The sequence below is a fragment of the Pagrus major genome, chromosome 1 (genome assembly GCF_040436345.1).
Source record: "Pagrus major chromosome 1, Pma_NU_1.0".
Lineage (NCBI taxonomy): Eukaryota > Metazoa > Chordata > Actinopteri > Spariformes > Sparidae > Pagrus > Pagrus major.
The window spans coordinates 11220003-11246685 of NC_133215.1; the positions used below are offsets into that span (position 1 = coordinate 11220003).

At 40.4% G+C, this 26683-nt stretch overlaps 2 protein-coding genes across 2 annotated transcripts; one reads left to right on the forward strand and one right to left on the reverse strand.

Moving 5' to 3' along the window:
* The first annotated feature begins 3907 nt into the window (after positions 1 to 3907).
* pdlim3b (PDZ and LIM domain 3b) lies at positions 3908 to 15161 on the forward strand. Its single transcript, XM_073466677.1, has 7 exons — positions 3908 to 4000; positions 10469 to 10620; positions 11039 to 11123; positions 11200 to 11387; positions 12938 to 13065; positions 13469 to 13580; positions 14428 to 15161. The coding sequence occupies exons 1-7, from the start codon at positions 3908 to 3910 to the stop codon at positions 14615 to 14617; spliced, it is 948 nt and encodes a 315-aa protein (XP_073322778.1). The 3' UTR covers positions 14618 to 15161.
* A 6155-nt stretch (positions 15162 to 21316) lies between these two features.
* On the reverse strand, positions 21317 to 22423 carry npy2r (neuropeptide Y receptor Y2). The gene has a single exon (XM_073477235.1). It carries the CDS (start codon positions 22409 to 22411, stop codon positions 21317 to 21319), a length of 1095 nt encoding a protein of 364 aa, XP_073333336.1. The 5' UTR covers positions 22412 to 22423.
* Between the last annotated feature and the right edge of the window lie 4260 nt (positions 22424 to 26683).

A 26683-nucleotide genomic window follows, 5' to 3' on the forward strand; every position in this document is an offset into this window, starting at 1 on the left:
TAGCCGGGCATGTAGGCCTTTTTTTCCTCCAGTTATTTGTTGTTTTAGGAGCCAGTGACGTATTTAAACTCAAGTTACTGTAGGTAGACTCAGTAGAGTTGGTGATTGCTGCCTTACATCCAACTCGCTAATTTTAATAGCCATGTATATGTAAACCTCTTCTGTGATGCAAAAAAAAGTTAATTTATGCATATATAGTTTAGAAAACATCAGGAACGTGTCGGGACGTGTGCACAGGACATGATCACAAACTCTAGTTTGCCTTTGATACAACATTAGGAACAGATTTGGATTGAAGACATGAGTTTGACTCCTGATATGTTTATACATGTAATAAAACTGTAAATCTTATATGTTATTCATGTTAATATCAAATTCAATGCACACTCTTGGACCTAAGTATTTCTACAATATCTTAGCATTTGTTGGATGATTTTACGGGGGCTGTATTGCTAATAAAATCCAGCTGGTAGATGAAATATTCCTAATTATTTTTCTCTTTTCGGCTTAACAGAAAAGTTGAGGACTGAAAAGGGAATCTCGTTTATGACCATTAAAGGTACACTGCAGAGTTTTTCCAATATTTCACTCCAAGCGTAGAGGTGACGTGATACACATTTATATCTCTGTTACACACAGTACCACAGGGTGACAGTTGGTGGCGGTAATGTGCAGTAAAAATCAGCCAACTAAAGAGAGAAGTTTGAAAACATTAAGAAAAAGGCTGTGTACATAATTGATGAAATCATTTGGCACAATGCTATAAAAAGTCTGTTATGAGCGGTGAAACTTAAATAGCAACCTGAAAAAAGCTGTTATTGCTTGATTATTTTCATAGCTTTTCAAGGCTGGTGTTATATATTTTTCCAATTGTCCACAAAGCCCATAAAAAGACAGAAACCATCCAATTCACAAGTCCATCTCTCAATACATTCTGACTTTCCTTCTCTGTTCCACTCAGCTCCAACCACATTCCTACTGAAACACGTCACGGATGGTTAGAAGGTTTAAAAAAACGTTAATTTTCTGGGGCACTGACGTCCAGCAACTTACAAAAAAGACGCCATACCCGAGAACAAGTTTGCAAAAATAAATAATTTTTTGTTTTACAAATAATACCAGAATAAATCAACCAAAACTCTGGGAGTCTGGAGGCCTGACCGTAAAGAACAAAAGGATTTGGGAAGTCACGGCCGGCCACTCAAAGAACTTCTTTCCCTAAACTATCAAAAAAACAGCAATGACTAATCTATCAAACAAAGCTGCAAAAACTGGAATACAAGACCTCCATCTTCAAAAGACATAAACACAAAGAGACATGCACTCACAGTCAGAGCTGTATTGTCTGGGGACTAGGTAGGTGCATGGGAGAAAATGAAAGGAAAATAAACTACAGTTCCCATGTTCGGATTAATGAGGGAACGTGTGACCCAGTGAAATGCTTGTGGCTCCCTGATGGGTTTTAGCAATACAGACAATACTTGATGTTAATGATATAAAATATCACCAGGCTTGTCCCAGGCTTGCTGCAGCTCCAGGGTGCGTCACTACAACGTGAGATGAAGTACTCTTTCTACTAAGTCTTAAGCAAAACGTATGAATGAATAAAAGTTTGTTAAGTTGGAGATTCATGAAAATCTTGAACTTAAATAATAAGTTCACCCAAAAAACGAAAATTCAGTCATCATCTACTCCCCCACATGCTGATGGAAAGTTGGGTGAAGTTTTAATCATCCACAGAACATCTCTGGAGTTTTACAGCAAAACGGTATTACAGCATTCTCCTAAATAACTGATAACTGATAATAACTGAACAAAAATTGGCTCCATACAGCTTGGCAGCTGCGGTGAAGATTTTGGCTTTTAAAAGAGTGTAAATAATGTCTTTTCACATCATTGAGGGATCTCAGAGTTTCCGAAGATGAGCTGTGTGGAATCATTTTATGATATTTTCCGTTGTCTTACGTTTTAAAGGTGCAATTTGTAAGAAAAGTTGATTTTTGTGTCTCAATCCCAACTCATCAAAAACTGAGATGGGTTGGCTGCCATCCCAAAGTGTCAGTTTTTGACCAATTGGGGAATGAGACTCAAAAATGAACTTTTCTCACAAAAAGGACCTTTAAGAAAAAGTCCCCATCGACTTCAGTTGTTGAGGAGAACGCTGCAATGTTGTTGTGCTGCGAAGCTCCAGAAATGTTTTGTTGACTATGAAACTTCACCTGACTTCCCGTCCACATGAAGATGACTGTAGATGACTGAATTTGCATTTTTGTGTGAACTTATCCTTTAACTCAGGGTTCCTACATATTTTCTGTAGTCAAATTCAAGCCCTTTTAAAGCATTTTCAGCCGTGTTAAGCTCTCTAGCACCTAGCAGCTGTGTTAAATTACATATTTATACACAGTACATGAATACAATCAAACAAAATCATTATTTCACTTCATCACATTAAATCAGAAGTTACATGCTGTAAACAACCCAAATTATGTTGGGTGATGTCATTCTACAGAGGGATGACATTAGAGGAAAGCACAGAAAAGCCTCATGTTTCACCTGACTGTAAATAGACTTGGCATCCTATCACCTGGCTGAGCCAATATAAAAGTTACAACTTCAAGCAGTTTCAAGCACTTTATCCAACATCAGTCACTCTTTCACAGGTGGAGCAGGTAAAACATACATAAGGAGACAGTGTCTGAGGCACTGTAGCTGTCTAAAGGCTTTATATGCTCACATGCTTTTATTGCAGAATTAGTCACGGAGAGAAAGAGAGAATGAGTCTACGAATAAAGCTGCTGACTCTTACATGTCTTTCCAGAGAGAGACGTTGTGCAGTATGAATACATCATCATCATCAACTTGCCTTATTTGTCAGGGAGTTACATCGCCAAGGCAACTGCAGAAACAAACCCCGACTCTAATCCACTTTGAAATACTTGCCTGGACTCAGACTTTCAACACGCTGCACAGATGAGGGATTTTTGTGGTGTGATTTTTTTTTTTTAAATTCATTTACATGGTGGAAACTCGGAGAGAGTCTATCAGTGTTGACGTATAGATTAAGAAGCCTCACTCGGAGTTTGTTAAAGCCTTTTTCGTATATTTCTTTTCATATTTTTGGATATGATGCAGACATGAGGTGCTTGTAGAACGAAAAAATATCCCCAGCTGGCTGGATAAAGCATAAAGATCACAGTAAATAAGGTTTTTCTAGGCAAGGCTTAGTTCAAGAGAGAAAAACAGACCTAGTTTCTGGTATAAGGAGAGAAAAAGAGTGATTATGTGTTGAACTGAAGTGTTAATAAGCTCGGGGGTGAGAGTCCTGGGTCCCATCCAGATCAATAGTGGCTGGAATGTTCCTGTGGGACCTCGAGGGCCTCAGAGTGGAGCTGCGCCTCCAGACCAAATAAGGACAGGAGCAGCAAGACCCGTCAACCAGAGCGAGAGGAGGCCAGCCAGACTGTGAGCTGCCCGGGGATGAGAAGCAGCGAGGGAGTGGGGGGGGGGGGGCTGCTGGTTAACATCCTCACTCTGTCTACAAGTGTCCGTGTAGGTGTTCACAGGCTGTGATTTGAGTGGGAGCACCTGATTGAAGAGGAAAAACACTGGCCTGTTTTTGGAGAGAGAAGTAGTAAGAGAGAAAATAAATACAGTAAGAGAAAGTGCTCCGCAGAAATAGGAAAACTGGCGAGCAAGTGCCGGTGGGAGCCAGTTCCCAAAAATCTGACCAATTGCTTCACTCCTGGGGTGGTGTCTGTCCATTCTCCTCCCCCTGCACCCTCCCACATGGCTCAAAATCTCCATCACTTCGATTCTCCTTTGCTCTTTAACTTTGTCCCCCGCAGTGTACAGCAGTTATCTGTCTGTCCTGTTGTTATCTAACAGCGGGGGGAGACTTTAAAGGGTCATGCCACTCAATGTTGTGCTGGACGGTCCAGCCCCCTGGGGGTTTCGCCTGACAGGAGGAAAGGACTTCAACCAACCCCTGACCATCTCCAGGGTGAGTAAGTGATAGGATGTCTCTATTATGAGAACAGATGATGATGAGACATTTATCTTTTTAATGACTTCACAGAACAAAAACTTTACTTGTGGTTGTGACTAACGTTGATCAGTCAAAATGTATAATCTTAAGGCCTTAGAGGAGTCCTCAGTCCAGAAGAGTCAGTGTTTGTGTTCCCAGGAGGGTTCATTCTAGAAAGAGTCTGTCCGGACTCAGTGCGGTATGTGGTTTGCACCTGTGCCACAGCAAATGTAAGAGGCTTAGATACAAATAGCAGCTTACATCGTACTCTGACATGTGCACAAACACAAGCACGAATGTCTCATTGAGTGGATTTCAGGCGAAGGAATTTAGGAGCACAGTGAGATTATGACGTTATTCCCAAACAATCCCGAAGAGTTTGTTGGTTCAGTTTGAGTAAAACCTGATGAAGAAAAAACAAAAAAGAAAAAATCCACTTTTTATGTCTGGACAAACTTGTTCCACACATTCAGAGTCAGGAGTCAACTCATGGAAGAATGAATCCGTCTGCGATTGGAGAAGATGAGCACAGTGTTACTTTATATGCATCTATATTAACAGTGCAGCTGTTCATAGTGTGAGGTCACCGCTCAGCATCATGCAGCTTGTCATCGTTGTTGTAACTCAAGTTAAAGATTCTCTGCATTAACAAAGGATTCATTCGACAGACATTTGGTAAAAAGAAGAAGATTGAGAAGGTCATGGCTGCTGATTCAGATCAGATTCTGTTGATAAAATTATAATTTCCTGGAATTAACATGGTATTTCCTGTTTGCACAAAGTACAACCAAACACAATCCAATCCAAACAGAACCACGTGTTATCATGAGATAACCAGAAGGTTACTTAGAAGAATTTACTCCATTTAAAGGGAGTTGCAAGCTGGTGCTAGCGTCCAGCTAACCTAGCTTAGCACAAAGACCGGAGGCAAGAGGAAAGAGCTCACCTGGTTCTGTCCAAAGGGAGCAAAATCTGCCAACCACGGCCTTTTAAACTCACTAAGTAACATTTTATATCTCAATCCTGGAGCCTCTGAACTCTTTTGTCAAACATCAAGTTGTTTTTTACGCTTTGATTTTTACATGGATTAAGACTAGTGAGCTTTAGAAGTGCTGATCTGGTAACTATGGACAGAGCCAGGCTAACTGTTTACCTTTGGTGTGCTTATGCTAAGCTAAGCTAAGCCTCTCCATCTTCATATATATATATATATATACACACACATATATATATATAAAAGTCAGGATATACAAAGAAATATAACATACAGACACATAAACATAAATCTCAATCTACTATCATAAAAACATTGCTTAACAACAATAATAAACGATAAACATGGCTGCCCAGTCCAGTCACGGGGATAAATTAACAGTTAACATTTCTGCGAACCACTGATACGTTCACATTTGTATGTGCCACAGGCTACATACCATTTTGTTCTACAAAACATGTCATATCATGTTCGCATTGCATGTTTATGACCTGGCTGTCATATCGTGAGTTGGAGGGGATGGTGCTGGAGTCACAGGCGAGAAGGCCGAAGGCCAGTTACTGTAGTTCGAGACTGCATTTCAATATTTGTAAGCATGACACCACTGGATATTTTTAATGAGGGCAATTTCCAGCTGTGTTTAAGGCGACAAATGCAGGGTTTTTTAAGTCTAAACAAGATGTTTTTCTGACCCTACCCAAGTGTTTCTTGTGCCTAAACCCAACCAGACCATGAGCACAATGTTATTAGTACATAAAGTTGCAACATAAAACTTTTTGTGTATGCATATACATGGTTCACAGAAACGTACATTGCCAGCTGGGATAGGGCTGGAATATGAACAGTGGTGTCTTCATCAGCATTCAGACTTTTATCTGCTGTATCCTCTGGGATCAGATGTGAGGGGACCCAGTAATCCCGCTCTGTTGGGGTTATGTGCGTCTATATTTAGAGGAAGACCTCAGGAACTACAACTGACTAAAAGCATAGTTAGGTTTCCAAACCACTGGCTCTGCCCAATAACCTCACACCTGTTGTGTTAGCGGACACTCAGTGGCCCATATGAGAACAGTGACGAGAGAGGACTGGATGGGCGAGGAAGGAGAGGAATTAGGGTGTGTGAACAATATGCGAGCAGAAACGCAAGACGCCACGTGTAAGAAAATCTAAGAGAGTGATTCATGTAAAAATAAATCGGAGGAGAAGATACATGACGAAACACCTCACCAATACACTGTGAGAGAGATTCAAAGGAATTGTTTCTGTACTTGAACCCTCAGGATTTATTTAAGGGAGTGAGCCCAGTGTCTCCCTTCACTGCCATGTTTGGTCAGGAACATCCTCCTCTTTATGTCCCACCGGTGTTCCCAGCTGGTCGAGGAAAGTAAACACAAGTGATTATCATCTTTTTCTTCAGAGGACTGCAGCCTTAAAGGGGCACTCTGCCGAATCTACACATCAGTTTACTTGAGCTTCATGTCATGGGGAGTACTGCTTAGAGTGTAAAAATAGCTGTATAGTGTCTTCTGTGGCTCTGGAGGAACTATTTCAGTCTGAGAAAGTCATCGTGATTTTCTCAGCATGTGCATTTAACAAGCAGCAACCCAAAATGTTGATCCTTTATGTTTCTTTAGGTTAAATTTTCAATTTTGTGTCGCAGTAACATTGTGCTTATGGTGTGTTATATTTAGGCACAAAAAACACTTGAAAAAAACTATTTTTGTCATCACAAACACAGCTGGAAATTGACCTGAGGTCTCCTTAAAAATATCCAGTGATGTCATGTTTATACATTTTGAAACACTGTGGTCCCTCATTGAAGATCTCTAAACAGTCTCAAACTGTGGTTACTGGCCTGGCAGCCTTCTTGCTTAATTCCTCCACCATCCCCTCCATGTCCCAATATAGAGGTCCGGTCATGAATATGTAATATGTACATGATATGACCTCATTTTTTTAGAAATGTTAATATGGTACGTGGCCTATGACACCTACAGATTTGGAGGTATCCGGGGTTTGCAGAAACGTTAACTGCTAACATTTCATCCTGGCGATTGGGCTGTGGGCAGGGAGGATCTAATGGAGGGCACAACTCAGTTGCATTATGGGGAGCGTAGGATCCAGCATTATTGGAGCTTGACCCATACATGAGACTAGGTAAGGAGATCTTAGCCTCTGCTAGGGTTGGGTACCTTTGACATTTGAATCTATCAGTACAAAACAGTTATTTTTTCCAATACTTTACTCTTTCTGTAATAATAAACATTTAACATTCGATGCAAAATCGAGTGTAACACCAGCATTTCAAAAGAGGAAGCTGTTAAAGGACCTTGAAGCCGTTGTACAAACTGTTTTTACTCTGTGCACTTAACTCAACCATAATAGCCGGACTAAAATGTAGAAACTGATGGAATATCAGCACAGTGTTGGACTATATATAAAAATATATATAACTGTCAAAAGGAACATTAGAGGGAAACAATAGGCCGTTGCTTCATGTCGTCGGTCTTATCCAAAGTAGAAGAAGCAGCACTGTCATTGTCTGTTACGTTGTCGTCACTGTTACAGTGCTTGCATAGTGTTTGCCAGTAAATTGGTACTCAGTAGTACCAAGTACCAAGTTTAGTACCCAACCCCAGCCTCTGCTGCCTCAATTTTGACAATTCATCTTTTAATTGGTCTCTGGCAAAAGTTTTGTTTGTTGCCTGCTGTGACATGAAAGAAAACTAAATGACAGTGTAGCAAGTAAGAAAAGTAACTGGATCTAAAAAACAAAACGATGAGCTTAAAGATGCTGAAACTCTCTTGTGGAGCTGAGGTGATATAGATAATCTGATCCATTGTTAATATGAACACATTGACAAGAGAGCAGCTGTTAGTAGGTTGCTTAATGTCATGACTGGATTCTCTCTTTCCTTACATCATCCATTCTTACTTTGGATTTTTTTTTTACTTCCATAAAAGTATGTAGGCAAGGTATGACCGAATGGTTCTCAATAATCAATAATTATAAAACTAACACAAGTATTATTTTCTCACAGTTGAGAATAGAAGAATTTAGTTTTGTTCTTGGGGATTTCCATGCTTGCAGATCTGTTTAAGAAGAAAAGGGAGGAAGGATAAAGGGAAAGACGTAAGGTATAAACAAAGGCTGGAGGAAACCGAAAAGGTGAAAAGAGGAGAAAAGGAAAGTTGGAAGGACAGAAGGAATAAAGCACAAAAGAAAACACAGACAGAAAGATAAAGACAAACGTTTGACGTGACAGCTGAAACAAAGGAATCCAATAAAAAGCATAGTTGTGCTCGGATTCAGGTAACACACTTCAGAGCAGTAAAACACAGACAGACAGCAGCAGTCCAACAAACGCTCTGCTGTAAATTACTGCTCCCTCTCTGGCAGCATGAGACATCCCCTCAGCACTTTCATCCACGGTTATTTATAGGCAGATGACCTCATTCAAGTTTCAATGTAACATCCCAGTGTAGCTAAGTTTGCTATGTCTCGTAATGTAATATGGCTGAGCATAGGTCACGGCCTGTGTAGTGTAAGTGGGAATGTTCGGTCGGGTTTGAAGCTGCCTCCTGAGATCTTCTCCGTGACCCTCTTGGGGACTTCTTATTAATCTTGATCACTTCCTGGCCGGCAGAATACATATTCCATCTGGATGCTGTCACTTAGTGGGAAGCAGCACATGTTTATTTTATCTCCATGACAAGAGACGGGCGGTTTGCACGCATGCATACCGACCAGGGCAAGGCCTTTCTGTAACGGCAGCCCTCCGGCTGCATCTCAGAGAGCAGTTAGTGTTTTACAGAGTGCGTGTGGTGGGAAAAAAAATTGTAGATTCAAGTCATGAATGGCTTCAATCGTCTCTGATTTGAGTTTGATTGAATAGTTGGGCTTCTCAGTGGAGTCTGTGAACTTCTGTATTTTACAGGAGTATTTAGGCCAGATGAGACTTAAGAGAATGGAAATGATTATATAAAGCTGTGATCCCAGCAGGGGAGCATGAACGAGGGGGCATGCAGTTGAGTTTCTGTGTTAGGAGATGAAGTGCGGGTGATGGAGAACAGACCAAAGCATTTCACAAGGCTGCCCCACCTGTAAACACTGGGCTGCTGAGAAAAGCTTTACGGAGAGACAGAAAGTGAAAGTCTGGGGGTTTTGTGAAATAACTTACTATTATGTCAGTATATTATCTTATTCTTTCACTATAGTAGTGAACCTCTAAAAGGGGCAGTATGTAGTTTTGGAGAGGAAATTCAAACCCAGGATTTTAATATTTACAATATTAAAGGGGCAATATGTAAGCAAAAGTTAAAAAATGAACTGAATTCTACATATTGTGTTGAAGAGCTATCTACTAAGATTAGCGTGCTAACCAGCTAGCTCCGGCCTGGCCAGGTCCAAAGCTACTCAAAGCTCCTGGTCGAGGGGTGTAAACAACTAACACTCTGGTCCCTGAGCTCCCAGTCTGAACAGCTAGCTCCCCAGCTAACAGCTTCAGTAAGCAGCAAATAGTTGTTACTGTGGTCATATGTTGCCCCTTATTTGTTATGAGTATGATTTTGACAGGTGGCCAATTCTTTCATATTGCATTTTTAATGAAGTAATAATACAAACTATTTATTTTTTTCCATAAGTGAATAAACAAGCTGTTCTCAGAAGAAAATAAGGTCCCCAGAACACTGTTTGAAGCTAGAAAGGTGGCAGGGTCCGCCACATATAAACAAAGTAAAACAGTCTGAAACTGTGTTGTCCTTTCAGGTCAGTTTGTTTATTCAGTCATGAAAACAAAGAGTTTGTTTATTTAGTTTGTTTATGCATAAAAACTACATAGTGCAACTTTAATAGAATGAAAGCAGGACATAACAACTGTCTTCTTCAGTTGCAACTTTTGGGCCCTACTGTCTAAAACAACAGACTTATTTACCTTCACCTTCATGATGTGCTGAATCAGGATTTTTTTTTAACCTTTTCTGTTTTCAGGTCCCGAACTTCTCATGACCCCCGATGATCAGAGACATCAGTTGATTTCGAGCAAAGCATATTTGTGTGTTTGGTTGGAACTCCAAAGTTATTACATAGAAAATATTTATTTGTTGTTATTTATGGATTTATTTACAAGGGATTCATATTCAGTAATGAAAAAAGTGGAGGGCAGCGAATAAGCAAGTCAAGAGAGAAGGCTGCTCTGCTCTCATTCTCTTCCTTTTTTCCTTGAAATAATCCGTGCCTCTGCTTTCTCAAGATGAAAACAAACGGTCTTAGGAAGAACTTTTTGTGTCCACTGTGTTTAAGAAAGGTGCTGAACCACTACGAGCCTGGCTTTAAATATCTTTGGTCCTCCTGGGCACACCTCTGAAACTCTACTCGAGGGAATGAATACCATTATTCCAAATAATAAAATAAAAATAAAAATGTATTCTTTCTTCTTCTCCCCCTTCAGATCACCCCCGGCAGTAAGGCCTCCACGGCCAGCTTGTGTCCCGGTGACGTCATCCTGGCCATCGAGGGAGTCCCCGCCTCAGACATGATGCACTGTGAAGCTCAGAACAAGATAAAAGAGTCCATCAGTCAGCTCTGTCTTACTATCGAAAGGTTATACGCTGAAACAAAAAAACATGCACAGGAACAGGTGGTGGACCCAGTAAAGGCAACACCTGCACATATAATGAAATTAAATCCATTAGCCTGGCAATAATTAGTGTTTGTGAAGATTATATTGTTCCATTTTTGTGTCAGGCAGCTGTTCATTCAGTTGTAAATTAAGTTTAAAGGCCATTGTTGTGGTTACACATGGTGCTGTTGTTGCTTTTACTGTGTAAAATCTGGTACGGGTTGTGATTGTGGCTCAATTTGATTTTTAATGTATCCTATGGTGTGACAGGAAGTTTAAACCCTATTTATGAGGTTTTATAGGTTGAGATTATGGTAAAACTCACACACACTCATTGACAACAGTCAGTTCATCATTTACTCTGTGACCTTCTGACCAGGATCTGTTTTTAATTCCCAGGAATGAACCGAGACTGTGGTCCCCAAATGTTGTCGATGAGGGCAGAGCTCACCCGTTTAAAATCAACCTGGAAGCCGAGCAGCAGGTTTGTGTGCCTTGTGTGAGAAATGGCTTCACGTTTTCCCTCAACAGTGTCCTCACTTTCTTGTTCTCCCCTACAGGAATTTAAACCTATTGGCACCGCTCACAACCGGAAAGCTCAGCCGTTCATCGCGGCGGCGAACCTCGATGAGAAGCGGCAGGTGGTCAGTGCAGCCTACAACACTCCTATAGGCCTCTACTCGTCCGGCAACATCCAGGACGCCATGGAAGGACAGATCCGAGGCCTGGTTCACCAAAAGCCTGAGAGGTGACGGTTCTAACTCTATCTCCAGTTTAAGCACGACAGTGGCGAGAAATTAAGATCACTAACCGGCTTTTTCCAGTCAAAAGCTCTGGGAAAAAAAGCTGAACTGAGTTTAGAATAATTTATCAACGAACTAACTGATTAAATAACCATTTGTTTTAATAATAATAGCCTTTTCTCTGGCGCCAACCTCAAGCCAAATGTTTGTCCCCCCTGCTAAAAGGCTCTAAGATTAGCAAAGAGTCCATTTTCATCCATCCATGTTGTATTTTCTGGTGTAATAATCATTACAGCATCACAGGGCTACAAATATAGCAACATGATTTCTGTCTGCTTTGCTGTTACATTTACTGTCATCAACCTGCTCTTTACATGACTCACCTCCCAAACTGCCCAGTCCCGTCAGATGAAGTAGAGCAGCTAAATACAGCCGCAGATGTGCTGCAGCATGTTAGCCTTCGTTCATGTGGCTCTCATTAGGCTACCTGATATATGGTGTGTCACGCTGAGAATATATTACCACAGCCCACAGGAATTCATCTTTCCATGGCTTAACCACGACTTCTGAATAAGACATATATCGTATCAAGCCAAAGTCATGTCAACTGACTACTCTTACATGGAAAATAGAGATGTAGATTTCATTGTAATGTATCCAAAGCCACCATAACCAGAACATTAGGTTTTCTATTATAATATAATAGAACATGATTTCCTTTCTCGTGTTTCTCTGCACGCTTCGGCTGATGAATGTTCTCGCTAATCACACATTCGGCATCCAAACCTCTTTCTCCTTTAAGCATCGACTCACCATGCTCTAACTCTGTAATCTCCGGCTGGCTTGCTCTCAACCGATCTGCTTCAGTTTGTAGCCGCACCCACAAAACACAACACTTCAGGAAACATAACAACATTTCAGGAAACATAACAACATTTCAGGAAACATAACAACATTTCAGGAAACATAACAACATTTCAGGAATCACAACAACAATTCAGAAACACAACTACATATCAGAAAACACAGCATTAGTTCACAAAAAACAACGATAACTCAGAAACCACATTTCACAATTCACAACTTTTAACAAATCACAACTTTTAACAAAACACAACATTTTACAACACAACAATTCAGAAAACACAACTTCTAACGAAGCACAACATTTCACAAAACACAAAAGCTTTTCACAAAACATAAAAACAATTCACAACAATTCAGAAAACTCAACAACATTTTACAACACAGAACAACAATTCAGACACACAGCTTTTCACAAAACACATCAATTCACAAAACTTTACAACTTCTTTTAAAAACACACAACAATTCACAAAAGAAGACCTTTCAGAAATCACAACATTTTGTTTTTCCAAAATGTTGTGATTTCTAAAATGTTGTGTTCTGACCCGCAGGGCCACCGTAACTTCTAGCCATCTGGGAGAAAGAAGTTTAATTTGTCACTATCGTACAGACCATCATAGAAAGTAGAGTGTGCACTTTGTGTTTGCGTCCTGACCAGGTATTGTACTGTATGTCTGTGTGTGCTCAGCCCCAGGACTTTGACCAGCATTGAGGATTCTGACGTGTACCAGATGTTACAGAGAGACCAGGAGGAGCCTCAAGCTCCTCGACAGTCTGGCTCGTTCAAAGCCCTGCAGGAGTTTATTGACAGTGATGGTGAGCTCTTCCTCCTTCACAAACGATTTCCTCCACAACACAAAAACATCTCACAGGTTGAAAAGATTACTGCTACAGTGGAATATATTTACCGTCTGCTAAAAAAGACAGAATGCCTCGCTGTAGACATACTGTAGATGTTTTAAAGGTCCGATGTGTAGGATTTAGTTGCATCGCGGGGTATTTATACAACTGTGATTCTAAAAAAGTATATATATTCAATTAAAAACACTACAGAGACAGTACATTTCATGTTTTACGTCATCAACTGACTTGATGCGAGCTACACAATAATAAGTGTCCATGCCTCACATCTCGAGTGTTTTGTTTTTATTTGCGGCCTCCAGTCATGTATAAGTACAAGGTTGTTTTGTTGACTGGTCTCTCTCTCCCGTGTGGGCAGGCACTCGTCCCATTGTGACCAGGACAGTAAAAGCCCCCACGACCAAACCCACTCCACCCACAGGAAACCTGCAGAAACTGCCCGTCTGCGACAAGTGTGGGAATGGGATTGTGTAAGTAAAAAGTAGAAAAAAAAAATCATCTGTTATTCGCATTCAGAGCCTTAACAAATCAATACAATACAAAGGGCGGAGAACGGGAACAATACAGACCACTGCAGTGACGCCACAACCTATAGCTCATAGAGAAACTAATCAGCAGCCCTTTCTCTGAACATACACAAGCTGAACAAGCTTCATAAAGGCATTTTCATTGAAGGTCTGCCTTTACACAACATTGCTGAACAATATAGAACTCATTTTGTTTGTTTGTTTGTTTGTTTGTTTGGAAAGAAAAAGAAAACCACTGTTCCTTTGTGCTCATTTTGTGCCTATTTTTCAAATCCTGATGAAGAGCTTTACATTTTTCCAATGAGTCCAATCATATATAATAATGTGTGCTCACAATCTATCATTTGTACATGTGTATTTATAGCTAATACATGCTTAATAACCCACTGTAATCATCTGATGCAATAACATGTATGTCATTAAATATGATACATATTTATGTTTTATGTGTTATCAAGTAACTGAATACACCAGTTGCAGATGCTTCATAGGACGAGTTGTGTTACAGTTTAGCTAAAAGGCATTTGGGATGCTCGACAACCATTGTCATGTAAACAGCCCCTTAATGTTAGATACACTGGGACTAATTAACAAATGAAACACAGGTGAACACAGAAAACAGGCGGGAAGAAGACAAAGACAGGAAGTGTAAATCAAAAAATTACACATGAGGAGAGTCTTTCAAAATTGCCTTTGCTGACTTTACTATACTATTCAATTATCTTGTCCGTTTCACATCACACTCCATTCTTTGCTTATGACATCTCCCTCTCTGTCTTTTGTGCTGCAGCGGGACGGTGGTGAAGGCACGAGACAAATATCGTCACCCTGGTTGCTTCGTGTGCTCCGACTGTGACGTCAACCTCAAACAGAAGGGTTATTTCTTTGTGGAGGGGCAGCTGTACTGTGAGACTCACGCTCGCGCTAGAATGAGACCACCGGAGGGACACGACCTCATCACAACTTTTCCTTCTCCGTAGCCTCCCCTCTTATGAGTACGCACACAAACACAAACACATGAACGGACACACTTTGGCCAACACTCTACGTCCTACATCTGTGTTTATCTGCACTTTGATGTGTTGTCTGTGTGCAATAATATTTGATTAATGATACACTTTCTCCTGATGTTTTGACTCAGTAAATCACCTCTGCATTGGAACATTTGGCAGGTGATAATTGAAGTGTCTGGTTGTTTGAAGAGCCCGGCCACAGTGATTATTAAACTCGCTTGATTTGCCATTTCCATCTTGCCCCTTTCTCAAAATTTGATGTCTTTCCAATAAAGACCTCTGCTCATACTGTAAGATGTCATCTGCATGTTAAGTCTAGAGATGAGAAGCCGCATCTGTTGAAATATAGTCTCGGCCAAAAGCAGAATAACTCTGTATATATAATGTTTGCACACATATAAAAGAAAAGGGAGGGAGAGCAAATGTTTACCAGTGGCTGTTCTACTGTCTCCATTAGTTTAGACATTTGTCCTTGAAAGCACATTAAAGAAAACATTTTTAAAAATGATAACGATGGAGGTTGTTTTCACTTCTGACATTTCCATGTGTGGGTTGGTTGGGGCACCACTTTGATCCTGGATAATCTCTGTAAACAGATATCTGCATGTGAATGCAGAATCTACAGGCAAGGGACAAGGACTTTGTATCAGAAGCGTTCTGGTTTCCGTTTGTTGTCAATTGTAGTCCAAGATTGCACCCTTTTTTAAAACAAAAATATTAACTGTAGCTGCTGAGCTAAAAGCATTAGCGTGCACCCAATCTGAAGTGTGTGCACAAGCTCAACCGCTCAATCAGTTTGGGGTCTAGGGGCTTCTGTAGACATGGATAAAGCCAGGTGAGCTGCATGGAGCCATTTTCTGTTTTTTGAGTATGAGTACGCTGAGGATGAAGCACGCCATCATTACTCAGTCATGTTGAGTTTTTAAAACTGACACAGACTGACACTACACATAATAATCAACAAAACCTGAAAATTGGTGCAGTCATAAAAAATTGCATCAGGTCAGTACATGTGTAACACAATGTTGAAACAGTCAGAAACACAATCTTTATGATGTGATTATACTGGGTTATTAAATGTCAGCCTTTAACTGGTTAATAAACCTTCAAAACTCCACGTGCTTCAAGTAGCTCACATCTCTGCTTCAGTCCTGCACACACTGTACTGTATATTGAGAGAAGTGACTCCTGCTGCTGTAAAGACAGCAGGGGGAGCTAAAGTGTCATATTTTTGTAGCTCTTTGACGGCCACACAACAGCAGAACACATTGTAGTCAAATTAAAATATTGAGTCGAATGTGTTGAGATTAAGAAATGCCTACAGTGTGTACCAGGCATGTTGAGTTTAATCTGAAAATAATGACTATTTTGTTAGCGTTGTTCCACGTGTGCTGGATGTGTGAACTGTTGCTAACCTTTTAGCTTCAGTAAAACAATTTTCAAAGGCAATACTATGTCAGGGTTGTGTGTGTGTGTGTGTGACAGATTGTTCAGCAGGGTTTATTTCCAAAAATTAATTTAGATTTAAAATGTCCTATTTTATGTCCATCTGTCCAAAAAAATGTAACTGCACTGACATGATGTGCAGTTTTACCTAATGAAGTCACGATAATTCTTCTAATTGAACACCTGATTAATATAACTCATCTTCCCAGCATTAGCGTACCCTTTGAAACATCATGTAGAGTAACTTCATCCCACTTAAACAGACTCAACTGGCTAAATAAAGCCATGTGAGCCACCATCTCCAAGAAGACTCTTCGTACTTGAAGTGAACCATCTCTGATGAATATGCTGTCACGCTGTGTTTCACTGCCGGCTCCACTGAAACATTTCACTGTAGAAGTACAATTAATTGAAAAAAATCGATGCTAAGTCCACTGAGAAAATGTCATTAATCAAATATTAATACACATGGATGCAAGGCCAAGAGGGAGAGACATGGGGGAGTGACGTAAGTGCTTTTTCTTATGAAAGCCAAAAGACGAGAGCAAGGAGGAATTTAATTAGTTTCAAAGCTATTGTTCATTTATCTGATTAGCATGCCTCCTCCTCCTGAGGGGAACACTATGTGGCAGCTGCTCAATAACATCAGACAGTTAAAGAAACAATTATTGATTTGGAGCTGGACACACCATGAATAGGTTACTAAAAATGGACATGTGGAGCTAATGCCCCAGTCGCTCGGCCCCTCACGTATGCACAGAGTAAAATCAGTGAGGACCTGGTCAACAGGAAGGGCTCTTCAGAACCTGAGCACCGGTGTAATCATTGTAAAAGCAAATAGTGGTAATTAGGAGGCTCGCCTCAAACAAAGACAAGCCGGGGAGGAGGAGGAACTATTTCAGTTTCCCTCTGAGCCCGTAATGCAAACATGCACATAAACATCTGCATCCCGCTTCGACTGTAGCTCGGACTAGACCCGATCACACTGACCCCATAAACGTCAAAGCTGAAACACACAATGTAAAGGGTAATTGGTGGTATGTACGTGTATGTCATGACATGTGCTGTGAATTCATGTAAATAAGATATTTATTTCCATATTCCAGCATGCAGTAGACTTCACCACCAACGTGTCCATTCAATGTCCATTGAGCAACATTTGTCGTATATTAACAGTGTCTGAAAGGACTGGAAATCATCACAAAAACGCTGCGGCTCTGCCACATCATGAGTCCATTTATGTCTGAATCCCGACAGTTCATTTAAAATCATTTTCAACAGCCAGAACGAACACAAGGTTTGTGAAGACAATCCAACTTCTAGTATGTCAAAGAGATTCACACTGCCTCAGTTAAGCTGTAGATTATTTTGTCAGTGATTAGCTTCATTTTATCGTCAGGAGACAATCGATGTTTGACAGTTTCACTCAGAAATGATTAGTTATCTGTTCATTGACTCATTGTTTTGTCATAAGTTTACTAGCATGTTAGCCAGAAGCACTTAAAGGATAAATTCACGCAAAAACAAGTCACCCCCACAGTAGTCCACAAAGCATTTCTGGAGCTTCACAGCAAAACAGCGTCACAGGATTCTCCTCAACAGTTAAAGTAGATTTGGACATAAATAAACAAAACATAAAATTGCTCCATACAGCTTGTACGGTGTGATCCAAGTCTCCACAAGTCCCGAGATCCCAAATTGATTTGAAAAGATGTTATTTACATCCTGAGCTTGTGCACCCACTTCAGACAAGGTGCGGTACAATTTCAGCTTTCAAAAGGGTGTAAATAACATCTTTTCAAATCAGTTAGGTATCTCAGGGCTTCTGGAGACTTGGATTACGCCGGACGAGCTGTATGGAGCCATTTCCCCCGCCCGTCTCCTTGAGAATGCTGCATCATTGTTTTGCTGTGAAGCTCCAGAAATGTGTTGTGTATTACAAAACATGGGGGTGAGTAGATATTGACTGAATTTTCTTTTTTTGGGTGAACTTATCCTTTAATAAGCCTGTAGTATATAAAAGATGCACACTAGTAAGCTGAAGCTCTAAAGACAGCTTATATTTAGCTGAAGTTGGTGTAGCTGCCTATTTAAAATTCAGTTTCATTTGAAAGCGCTCTACTAATTGCACTGATTGCAATGCATCGTTTGGATGCATTAATTTCACTATTAGCATAACAGGATATACACTGTATAATGTCACTAACCACATGTGAAAATATACATATAAGAATTCAAGGCACTCATGCCTCTATTACTGTACATGTACGTGGACCCTGACTGGCTTGATTAAATTAAGCTCCTTCATCCTTTGATAAATTCCTGATTGTTAACAGCAGCAGTACATTTAACTTAAAGAACATTTAATTAGATACAGTTCCTCAACACTGATGACACATTAATATTGGCAGATATATACAAAAGCTCCAATTATCACTTCATTTTCCAGCTGATGTGATTGATCTAGAAAAAAGCAACAACACAAGTATAAAAACAAACTGCCTTGTTACGTTTACAGCAGATATACAGTATTTTATCTAATAAAACTGGCAGCTAACATTTCTGCAAATTACTCATCCATTCACATTTGTACATATCATTGAGGTTGGAGAGGATGGTGGTGGAGCTACATGGGAGAAGGCTGTGTTTCAACATTAGTAAGCGTCACACCATTGTATACTTTTAAGGAGAACCTGGGACATCTCCAGCAGTGTTTGTGGTATTTTACGCCAAAACGTGATGTTTTCCAAACCCTAACCAAGTGTTTTTTGTGGCCAAACCTAACCAGAGCATAGACACAGCATAAAATACAAAATTAAACCTTAAGAACGGAGAAGTTGCAACAGAATGAAATGTCAAATTTCAACAAATCTGTGGTTTGCATTGCCAATATCTATTCTGCCGATTTGGTTATGACTTCAAATGATACCACTGGTGGTGGCAGTATATCAGGATATATCGGTTGGCTGATATTGCCCTATTACAGGTATATCAGTATCAGTGTATACGTTGTCCAATACGCGGCCGATATAAAACTCTGAAGTTTACTGTTTCAGTGCACTGATGCCATTTTAGACACGTTTACTGATAAAACTGCAAACATCCTGCCTCTATTACATTTCTATTTCACAACTGTTTAATAATGCAAAGAATATGTGTACATATATCGGCCGATACGTTGATCTTGGAAGTTTTTACTCCCCAATATTGGTATCAGCATTGGCCCCAAAAATCAAGTGTTGTTCAGGCTCTAATTTAAAGCGACAGGATACAATTATATTTTGTTACTTTAATCATTTTATGTTGAAAGATGATTTTCTTATACTTTTTCCCTGCAGCGCAACAATGAATGATCATGTCAAATGATGGAAAATGACTGTCTCCAAAACTAAACTCAAGTGAAGAGGCTCTTGACATACACAGGGAGGTCAAGTATCTTCATTACCATTTTGTGGAAGATTTAATGGTTGATAGATTGAGCTGAATTGTTCAAGCTCAAGGTATTTGATTGTCACATGTTCTCAATTGATGTCAAGGTCTAGCTGTTCGGACTATGTGCCTCTGTGTTACCTATTATAAATATAGTAGGTACTCAGAAACTTAAAATGATGCTGCAAGGTCATTACTGACTGCATCATTGTATACAGATATTCCTGCACACATCTTCATGTATGTACAGAGTAGAAAGTAGTGACTCACATTTCTACAGTTTGAGAAGATACGTGAGAGTTTCATTTAAAGTGATATATGTGTATGCACAAATCATCATTCTTCTGGTTTGTATCGTGATTTGCACTTTATTGGCTGGTTCTTCGTCCTGTTTTTGGTGTTTTGATTATCTTTTACAGCTGTGATCCAGAATTAAACTTTAATTACATGATAGCTTGATACAGTAGTTACGAGAAGAGAAGCACAATAAGGATATAAAATGACGTTGAATTTCAAAAGTTTGGCTTTATGTGATAATTTTTCATTTTCTACAATGGCATTGTAGTTTCAATTCTCAAGATGTGAAAGAGGTTTCAGAAGGGAGACAATGAAGTGAGAATGTAAGAGCTCCATACAGCTCATCCATTGTGATCCAAGTCTGCAGAGGCCTTGAAATTGCACACTTTCAAAAGACATTATTTATACCTTTTAAAGCTGAAATCTCACGCGGGTGCACAAGCAAAAAACAAGTCCCCATCTACTTCAGTTATTTAAGAGAATGCTGCAATGCTGTTTTGCTGCGAAGCTCCAGAAATCATCATGAATTTTCCATCAGCATGAGGGTGAGTAGATAATGATTGAATGTTCCTTTTTGTTATCCTTCGAAGTTTAAGGTGCGGAAAGACAAAGGTCCTGTATGCACACTGCATGCAACAGTACGTACTTTGTCAGGGCAGCTGCAGTACGTACTAAATGCAAAAAGTTCAATTTGAAAACCAGCGCAACTTCACCCATAAGGTAAGGCAGGCTGTATGCCAGAATAAGCAGTTTGTTAATTAGTGACGAAATGGATAGGAATCGTGTACATTGGCATGAATTGTCAATTTCTGTGATGACACTCAACTTTAAAATGGAAGATTTCTGTCTATCACTATTTCAAGAGCTAATCAGTCTTTCCCTACCTTAACCAAACTGAATCCTACAGATTTAAATGTCGTGACTGTTTTCACAAACTAAAAATATCTTTCCCTAACCTTAACCACAGTGCTTTTGTCACCTAAACCTAGCGACAGACTGGATGCAAAGCCTGGATTCCGGTTCCCGAGGTCTCCTTAAAAATACCTAGTGGTTTCACACTTACAAATGTTGGTCTATGCACAATACACATAAATGTGAATGTATCAGTGGTTTGCAGAAACGTTACCTCCCAGTATTTTATTCTGGCGACTGGGCTGCAAGAGAACAATGTTCAGAGAGACTTTAGAAGGAAAATCAGTCTGAATAAAAGTGAAAGACAAAAAATGACCAGCGCTCCAAAGATTGACCCATCTGTGCTCAAGTTTCAGAGTCAGATCATGTAATAGATCAAGACTAACAGACTGAAAACATCTATCATAGTTTGACTCCCATTATTGATTGAAATGAGAGCTAGTATGTCCCACCTTTGTTGAACTGTTAGTGATGGTTATCTAGTTGACATTTTTCATCATCCCTTGATTGGAGAATTCAACACAAAACCAAATACAAACTTCACATTTCCTCAAACGTTCTTTAGTGAACCGACTGTGCCACTTAGACATTTGTTGATTTGCAATCCGTACAAGCCCTGTCTTGAACTTTTTGTGTCTCTCTGCCTTCGGAGCATCCCAGCCTCAGACTGGAGGGCTGGTAACACTTACACACTGACAGAAAGGCCGTCCTGTAGTTGTTGTTCATCCACCCGTACAGGATGGGATTGACAAACGTCGAGCACATCGCCATGATGTGAAACACGGTATAAAGCAGCTTAAAGTCCTCCATGTACAACACGGTGCTGTCGATGTCGACAGCCAGCTGGAAGGCGTAGAAAGGCAACCAGCTGACGGCGAAGACCACCACCATGGTCAGCAGCATCTTAGTGGTCTTCTTCCTGCGCTGGTGACGGTCATTTCGACCTCCGCAAGTCTTCTTCAGCTTATTCCAGATGCGAATGTAGGCGACGGATATGATAACCAGCGGTAAACCATATTGAACCAGAAACGCTGAGATACTGTAGATGCTTCCGTTCATGCTGCTTCCCGGCCACTTCTCCGTACACACCTGAATAGACGTGTCCGGCGAAATATCGAACGTCCCATACTCCCTGAAGATGGCAAGAGGGCTGGCCAACAGGGCGCTGACGGCCCACGTGATGGCAATGACCACAGTGCACATGTCTTTGGACATCTTGGTCTCCATGTGGTAGACGATGCTCCTGTGGCGGTCCAGCGCGATGACGTTCATGGTGATGGTGGACACGTGAACTGCTATGCCTTGAGCGCAGGGCAGCATGAAGCACAACACCTGGCCGAACTTCCACTCGCCGTACAGAGTGTTGACAAGAGTGAAAGGCAAGCACAGCATGTTCACCAGCAGGTCCGCCACAGCCAAGTTTACGATAAAGAAATTGGTGACAGTTCGTAGGTTTTTAAACTTGTAGACGACATATATCACCAGGGAGTTCCCAGTGACTCCAAACAGTATGATGGTGCTGTAGGCGAGGATGAGAACGACTTGAACTCCGACCAGCTTCGTGCTGTCATCCAGCTTCAGCAAGTTCTCGTCATGCATTGTGTCTGCAGTCACGCAGCAGTTGGAAGATTTCAGTTCTTCCATTTGAGTCGTGTTCAGTTGATCTGCTGTATCCATGGCCGACAGTCCCCATAAGTCACTCTGTAAGAAGCACATGTTGTGACCCAGACAAAGTCAATTATGTTTCTGATTTTTAATTAGTTTACAGGCAACAGTATGGCAAAATGTTTACCGTATTTCTCCAAAAATAATTGAAATTGGTGGAAATTGTGGCATCAGACGGCTGTGACTCGATGGAAGTATTATTTCTGAACTATGTGGAGATTTCAAGGGAACATTTCCTTCAGTTAAAGGATAAGTTCACCCAAAAAAGAAAATTCAGTCATTATTTAGTCACCCCCATGGCGATGGGAGAGTCGGGTGAGGTTTTGTTTTAACACGAAACATTTCAAAACCCTAACCCTAACCCAAGTACCTCAATTTTGTTAAGTTAATGTGTTAAGTTACATTCGAGCACTCTAACCAGAATTAAAAACATGTCACACGACTAATATTGTACAGCACATCTTTGATTTGTCCTCTTTAATCACAGAGACACACTGCATGTGTGATGGTGCCTTCAGGAGCCTGAATCCTGGAGCTGTTTCTCAGATACCCTCTGACAGCAGCTGTGGGGATTTTGATGCAGCATGGACACATTTTCTAAATCCAAATCTATCTTCAAATAAAACTAAGTTATATGAGATTATAGTGTCAGTCACCCAAAAACTCAAATCAACCTGCTCTGTTTTCCAGCTTATATGATCATTTCTAGGGTGGATTTTCCCCTTAAGAAGATATGAAACACGTGAACCACAGCTACAGTTTTCTCCTGCAACTGCATCTTATAATTATCATTATTAAAAATCATCTTTTTATTTGTCTCCTCACGACACAAACCGGATTGTCAGGAGTAAAGATGAATGACAGCCTGCTTCTTGACTGAAAATTACTATGGGAATATCCCAGTCTAATTAATTCTGGTATTTCATGGCTGGTTACGCCATAAAAGTGCTTTGGGAGTTAAAACGCAGTTGGTAATCACTGAGTGATTATTTTATAAGAAAAATAAATTATTACAGCGATATACAAGCATTTGGTGAAGAAACTGATGTTTGCGCACTGAAAAAGGTCCGAATCATAAAATCTAAATCACATCGAAGATCCCTCACCTTCATATCCAGAGTGAGATTTTCAGATTCCTCTCATTGTTTCTGCCTCCACGGAAGTTTGTTGAAAGACATACTTCTTGTTCCCCGCCATATCCACACAACTAAAACAATATAAACCACTCATACACGCTCTTCAAGAAGGAACAGCGTCCGCGCAACAGTGCGCACTGCAGCCCGTTTGGCACCGAGAGCGCATTACCTGCGCTGTGAGAGCCTGAGAGCCGGGCGGATGAGGCGGGTTGAGGAGCAGAGAGGGAAACGCGTCCTTTCCTCACCGACATCCTCAAACAGAGGGATGATGTCTCACCGCTTCACAACGAGGCGTGTTCGATGCGCTTCGTCCTGAGCGAGAGCGCGTCTGCAGACCAGATACAGAAGGAGACAGTGCAAATTAAATGATTAAATGAAAGATTTGATGTCAAACTGAGGAATATTGCAAACATAAGCGAGAATCAAATAATCTGCACTGTGGAAAAAATGTTGCAACATTCATTTTAATTTGGATGAACTCAGTATTTGAATGAATAACAATGAATATTTGCTGTACGTGTAGAAAATCTCTCAACATCCAGACAGCAATCGACAGTGTTTGGGGTAACGCAAAAGTAACGCGTTACAGTAATGCATTTATTCTAGTGATAACGTGTAATAAAAAAATATAACGCGTTACTAGTAATATTTCAGCAATGTATTACTACAGTTATGTCATGTAACATGTCACAATGCGCGTTACCGACCGAAGTGAAGCGTTTATTGTTGTTTTTCTTAAGAACACACCCACATTGTTCTGTGGACTAACATGAAAAGGCATAGAGAAAGAGGTTTTTATCTTGTCCTGTCATTATAGGCAGCATTATAGAAGGTGTAGGTCTATTGTGTGTCATATGACTAAGCCTACAATTAAAAATATTTGTTCCTATCTCATAATATATCAGACTGATCCTTTGTCTGCCTGCTCATCCCTGGCCATTTGTTTATTTAAAAAGATCGAGCCTATTTAAGCCTTTTGGGTATTTTGTTAACTAAAAAGTAGTTGATTGTTTGCTGCCAACATCTCTACATATACTATCAAACTCTCATTACTATCAAATAAAGATAATGGAGAATGAGGAGGCATTTTATTTTAAATCTGGACAGCAGGTTGTCAGATAAGATTGAAGATATCATTTTCCAGAAATGAACTACACCTGCAACTGCATGACATGTGCAGGAAAGAGCCTCATGTCCTCAATCTTATTTATTTTGACCTGTTTTAAATTAAATAATTAAATAATCGGTTAACATATTACCAAATAAATGTTCCCATGTACAAAAATTCTGTCAGTGGCAATGAATTGTAAAGTACTTCAGCTTTGGTGTACTTTCAGTATTGCTAAAGTGATAAAATGTCTGAAGGTTATAAAAAGCTATTGACATACCAAAACTTCTGACCCCAGTAGTGGCTCTCCTAAGGCTCTCATCAGGCTCCGAAAAAATGTGTAACATTCTCGAACCGTACAACAAAACAGCCTTTCACAAGTGCAAATACCGACAGCCATGTTTGACTCTCAAGGCTAGAGCAACCTTGAAAGTTGTTAGGTGGAGTGTATCAAGTCCCACAAAAAAAAGTTTAAGAAAGACTTTCGAAGTTTGGGAAGGTTTAATTGAGATTCAGGGCGTATGTCACCCAGAGGAGTAGTCAGCATGCTCTGGCTAGGTTGTCAGGATCAGTAAGCACCAGGATTCCCTTGATGATGCTGCTCACTACATCTGGCTGGTGGTAGGAGTAGATCCTCATACTGTGCATGTTAAGGTCCTCAGGCTGTTCCCTGCGCGTCCAAACAATACACAATTATCAAGGCAAGCTTTCTCCCTTGTTGATGAGAGATAAAAAAATAAATGAAATAGAAGTTGTGTGACCTTGTTTAAGTTTACATCCCTGTCTGTAAAAACTAACAAGACTTTCAAGGAGTTTATGGAACAATTTCCAGTCGGACACATGTCGTCTTCTCTTTGAGACTATTTCTTACCATCGACTGTATGATTACAGACGAAGCTTCTGGGTCTCAAAAGTGGTTAAAGTGCTGTAAACCTGCATTATTTCTGGCCAGCAGGGGGCGAGTCCACTGGTTTCAATAAGATGTTTTATTGTATGTACGCTAATGAGAAAACAATCCTACTTCTCACCTGATTTATTAACTCAGCACACAGTTTCCGGATGAGTTTATGGTCTCAATCTCTTTCAAGTCTTCTTTAATACAGCATGATGTTCATTTTGTGAAGTATGGTTCAATTTAGAGTAAAATAGACAACAAAGCTTGGCATTCTTTCTACGTAAGTCAAAGTGGGATTCTTGCGGTTGTTTTTTGCTTTGGACAGTATCCATGTTGCTGAAGCTGTCTATGAGACGACGGTAATACCACAGGGAAATGCTAGGAGAGGGAGGAATAAGGGCCTGTGTCAACCTAGCATTTTTTTTCTTTCAGCGCACAAACGCTTCATCTCACCACTCCTGAGCACTTTTCTGCCTTAAAGAAAATGCTATGTGGACACGGGCCCGAAGGAAAATTGTGTATTTACACTTTAACTTCAGTCATGCACTGTGCATAATTCAACTTTTACATGACAAACATTCTTTTTTTTACCTTAACTATGATCTTTTTTACCTAACCAAGTAGTATTGGTGCCTAAACCTAACAAAGCGACAGTTTCACAAAGTTAACCACGTGACCACAGAGGTTCGGAGTGCTGACTGCCACTGGTACTCCCTTAAGATCATATTTGTTGTTTTGGGAGAACTCATTCACACATGAAGGTATGCCACTGTTGAGGGTAAGTTTCTTGATTCTATGATCAACGAGGACCCGGGATGTCACAGCTGAAACAGAGATATGATAAAGTGACACTCAACACTGGAGGCAGATGTGGTGTCCATCTTTCCTGCGACAATATAAGTTGCGAGTGGTTGTGTAACATGGTTGCATTTACTTTCTAACAATTTCATGAGCACCGAGTGAAACGAACACCATCACCCATCCATCAGTTATGTGTGTGCATCATGTGAAGAGTCGCAGATGGCTGGAGTCTATTCCAGCACAGATTGGACGAGAAACAGGGGCACACCTTTAGGTTGCCAGTCGGACACAGGGCCAACACATACAGACAGACACACACACACACACACCTTCATTAAATGTTG

Excerpts from the sequence above, each read along its gene's own strand:
- pdlim3b (XM_073466677.1), top strand. The coding sequence starts at position 3,908 with ATGCCACTCAATGTTGTGCTGGACGGTCCAGCCCCCTGGGGGTTTCGC. Across the intron at positions 4,001-10,468 it reads AACCCCTGACCATCTCCAGG|ATCACCCCCGGCAGTAAGGC; the intron begins GTGAGTAAGTGA and ends CTCCCCCTTCAG. Across the intron at positions 13,066-13,468 it reads GGAGTTTATTGACAGTGATG|GCACTCGTCCCATTGTGACC; the intron begins GTGAGCTCTTCC and ends CCGTGTGGGCAG.
- npy2r (XM_073477235.1), bottom strand. The coding sequence starts at position 22,411 with ATGGATACAGCAGATCAACTGAACACGACTCAAATGGAAGAACTGAAA.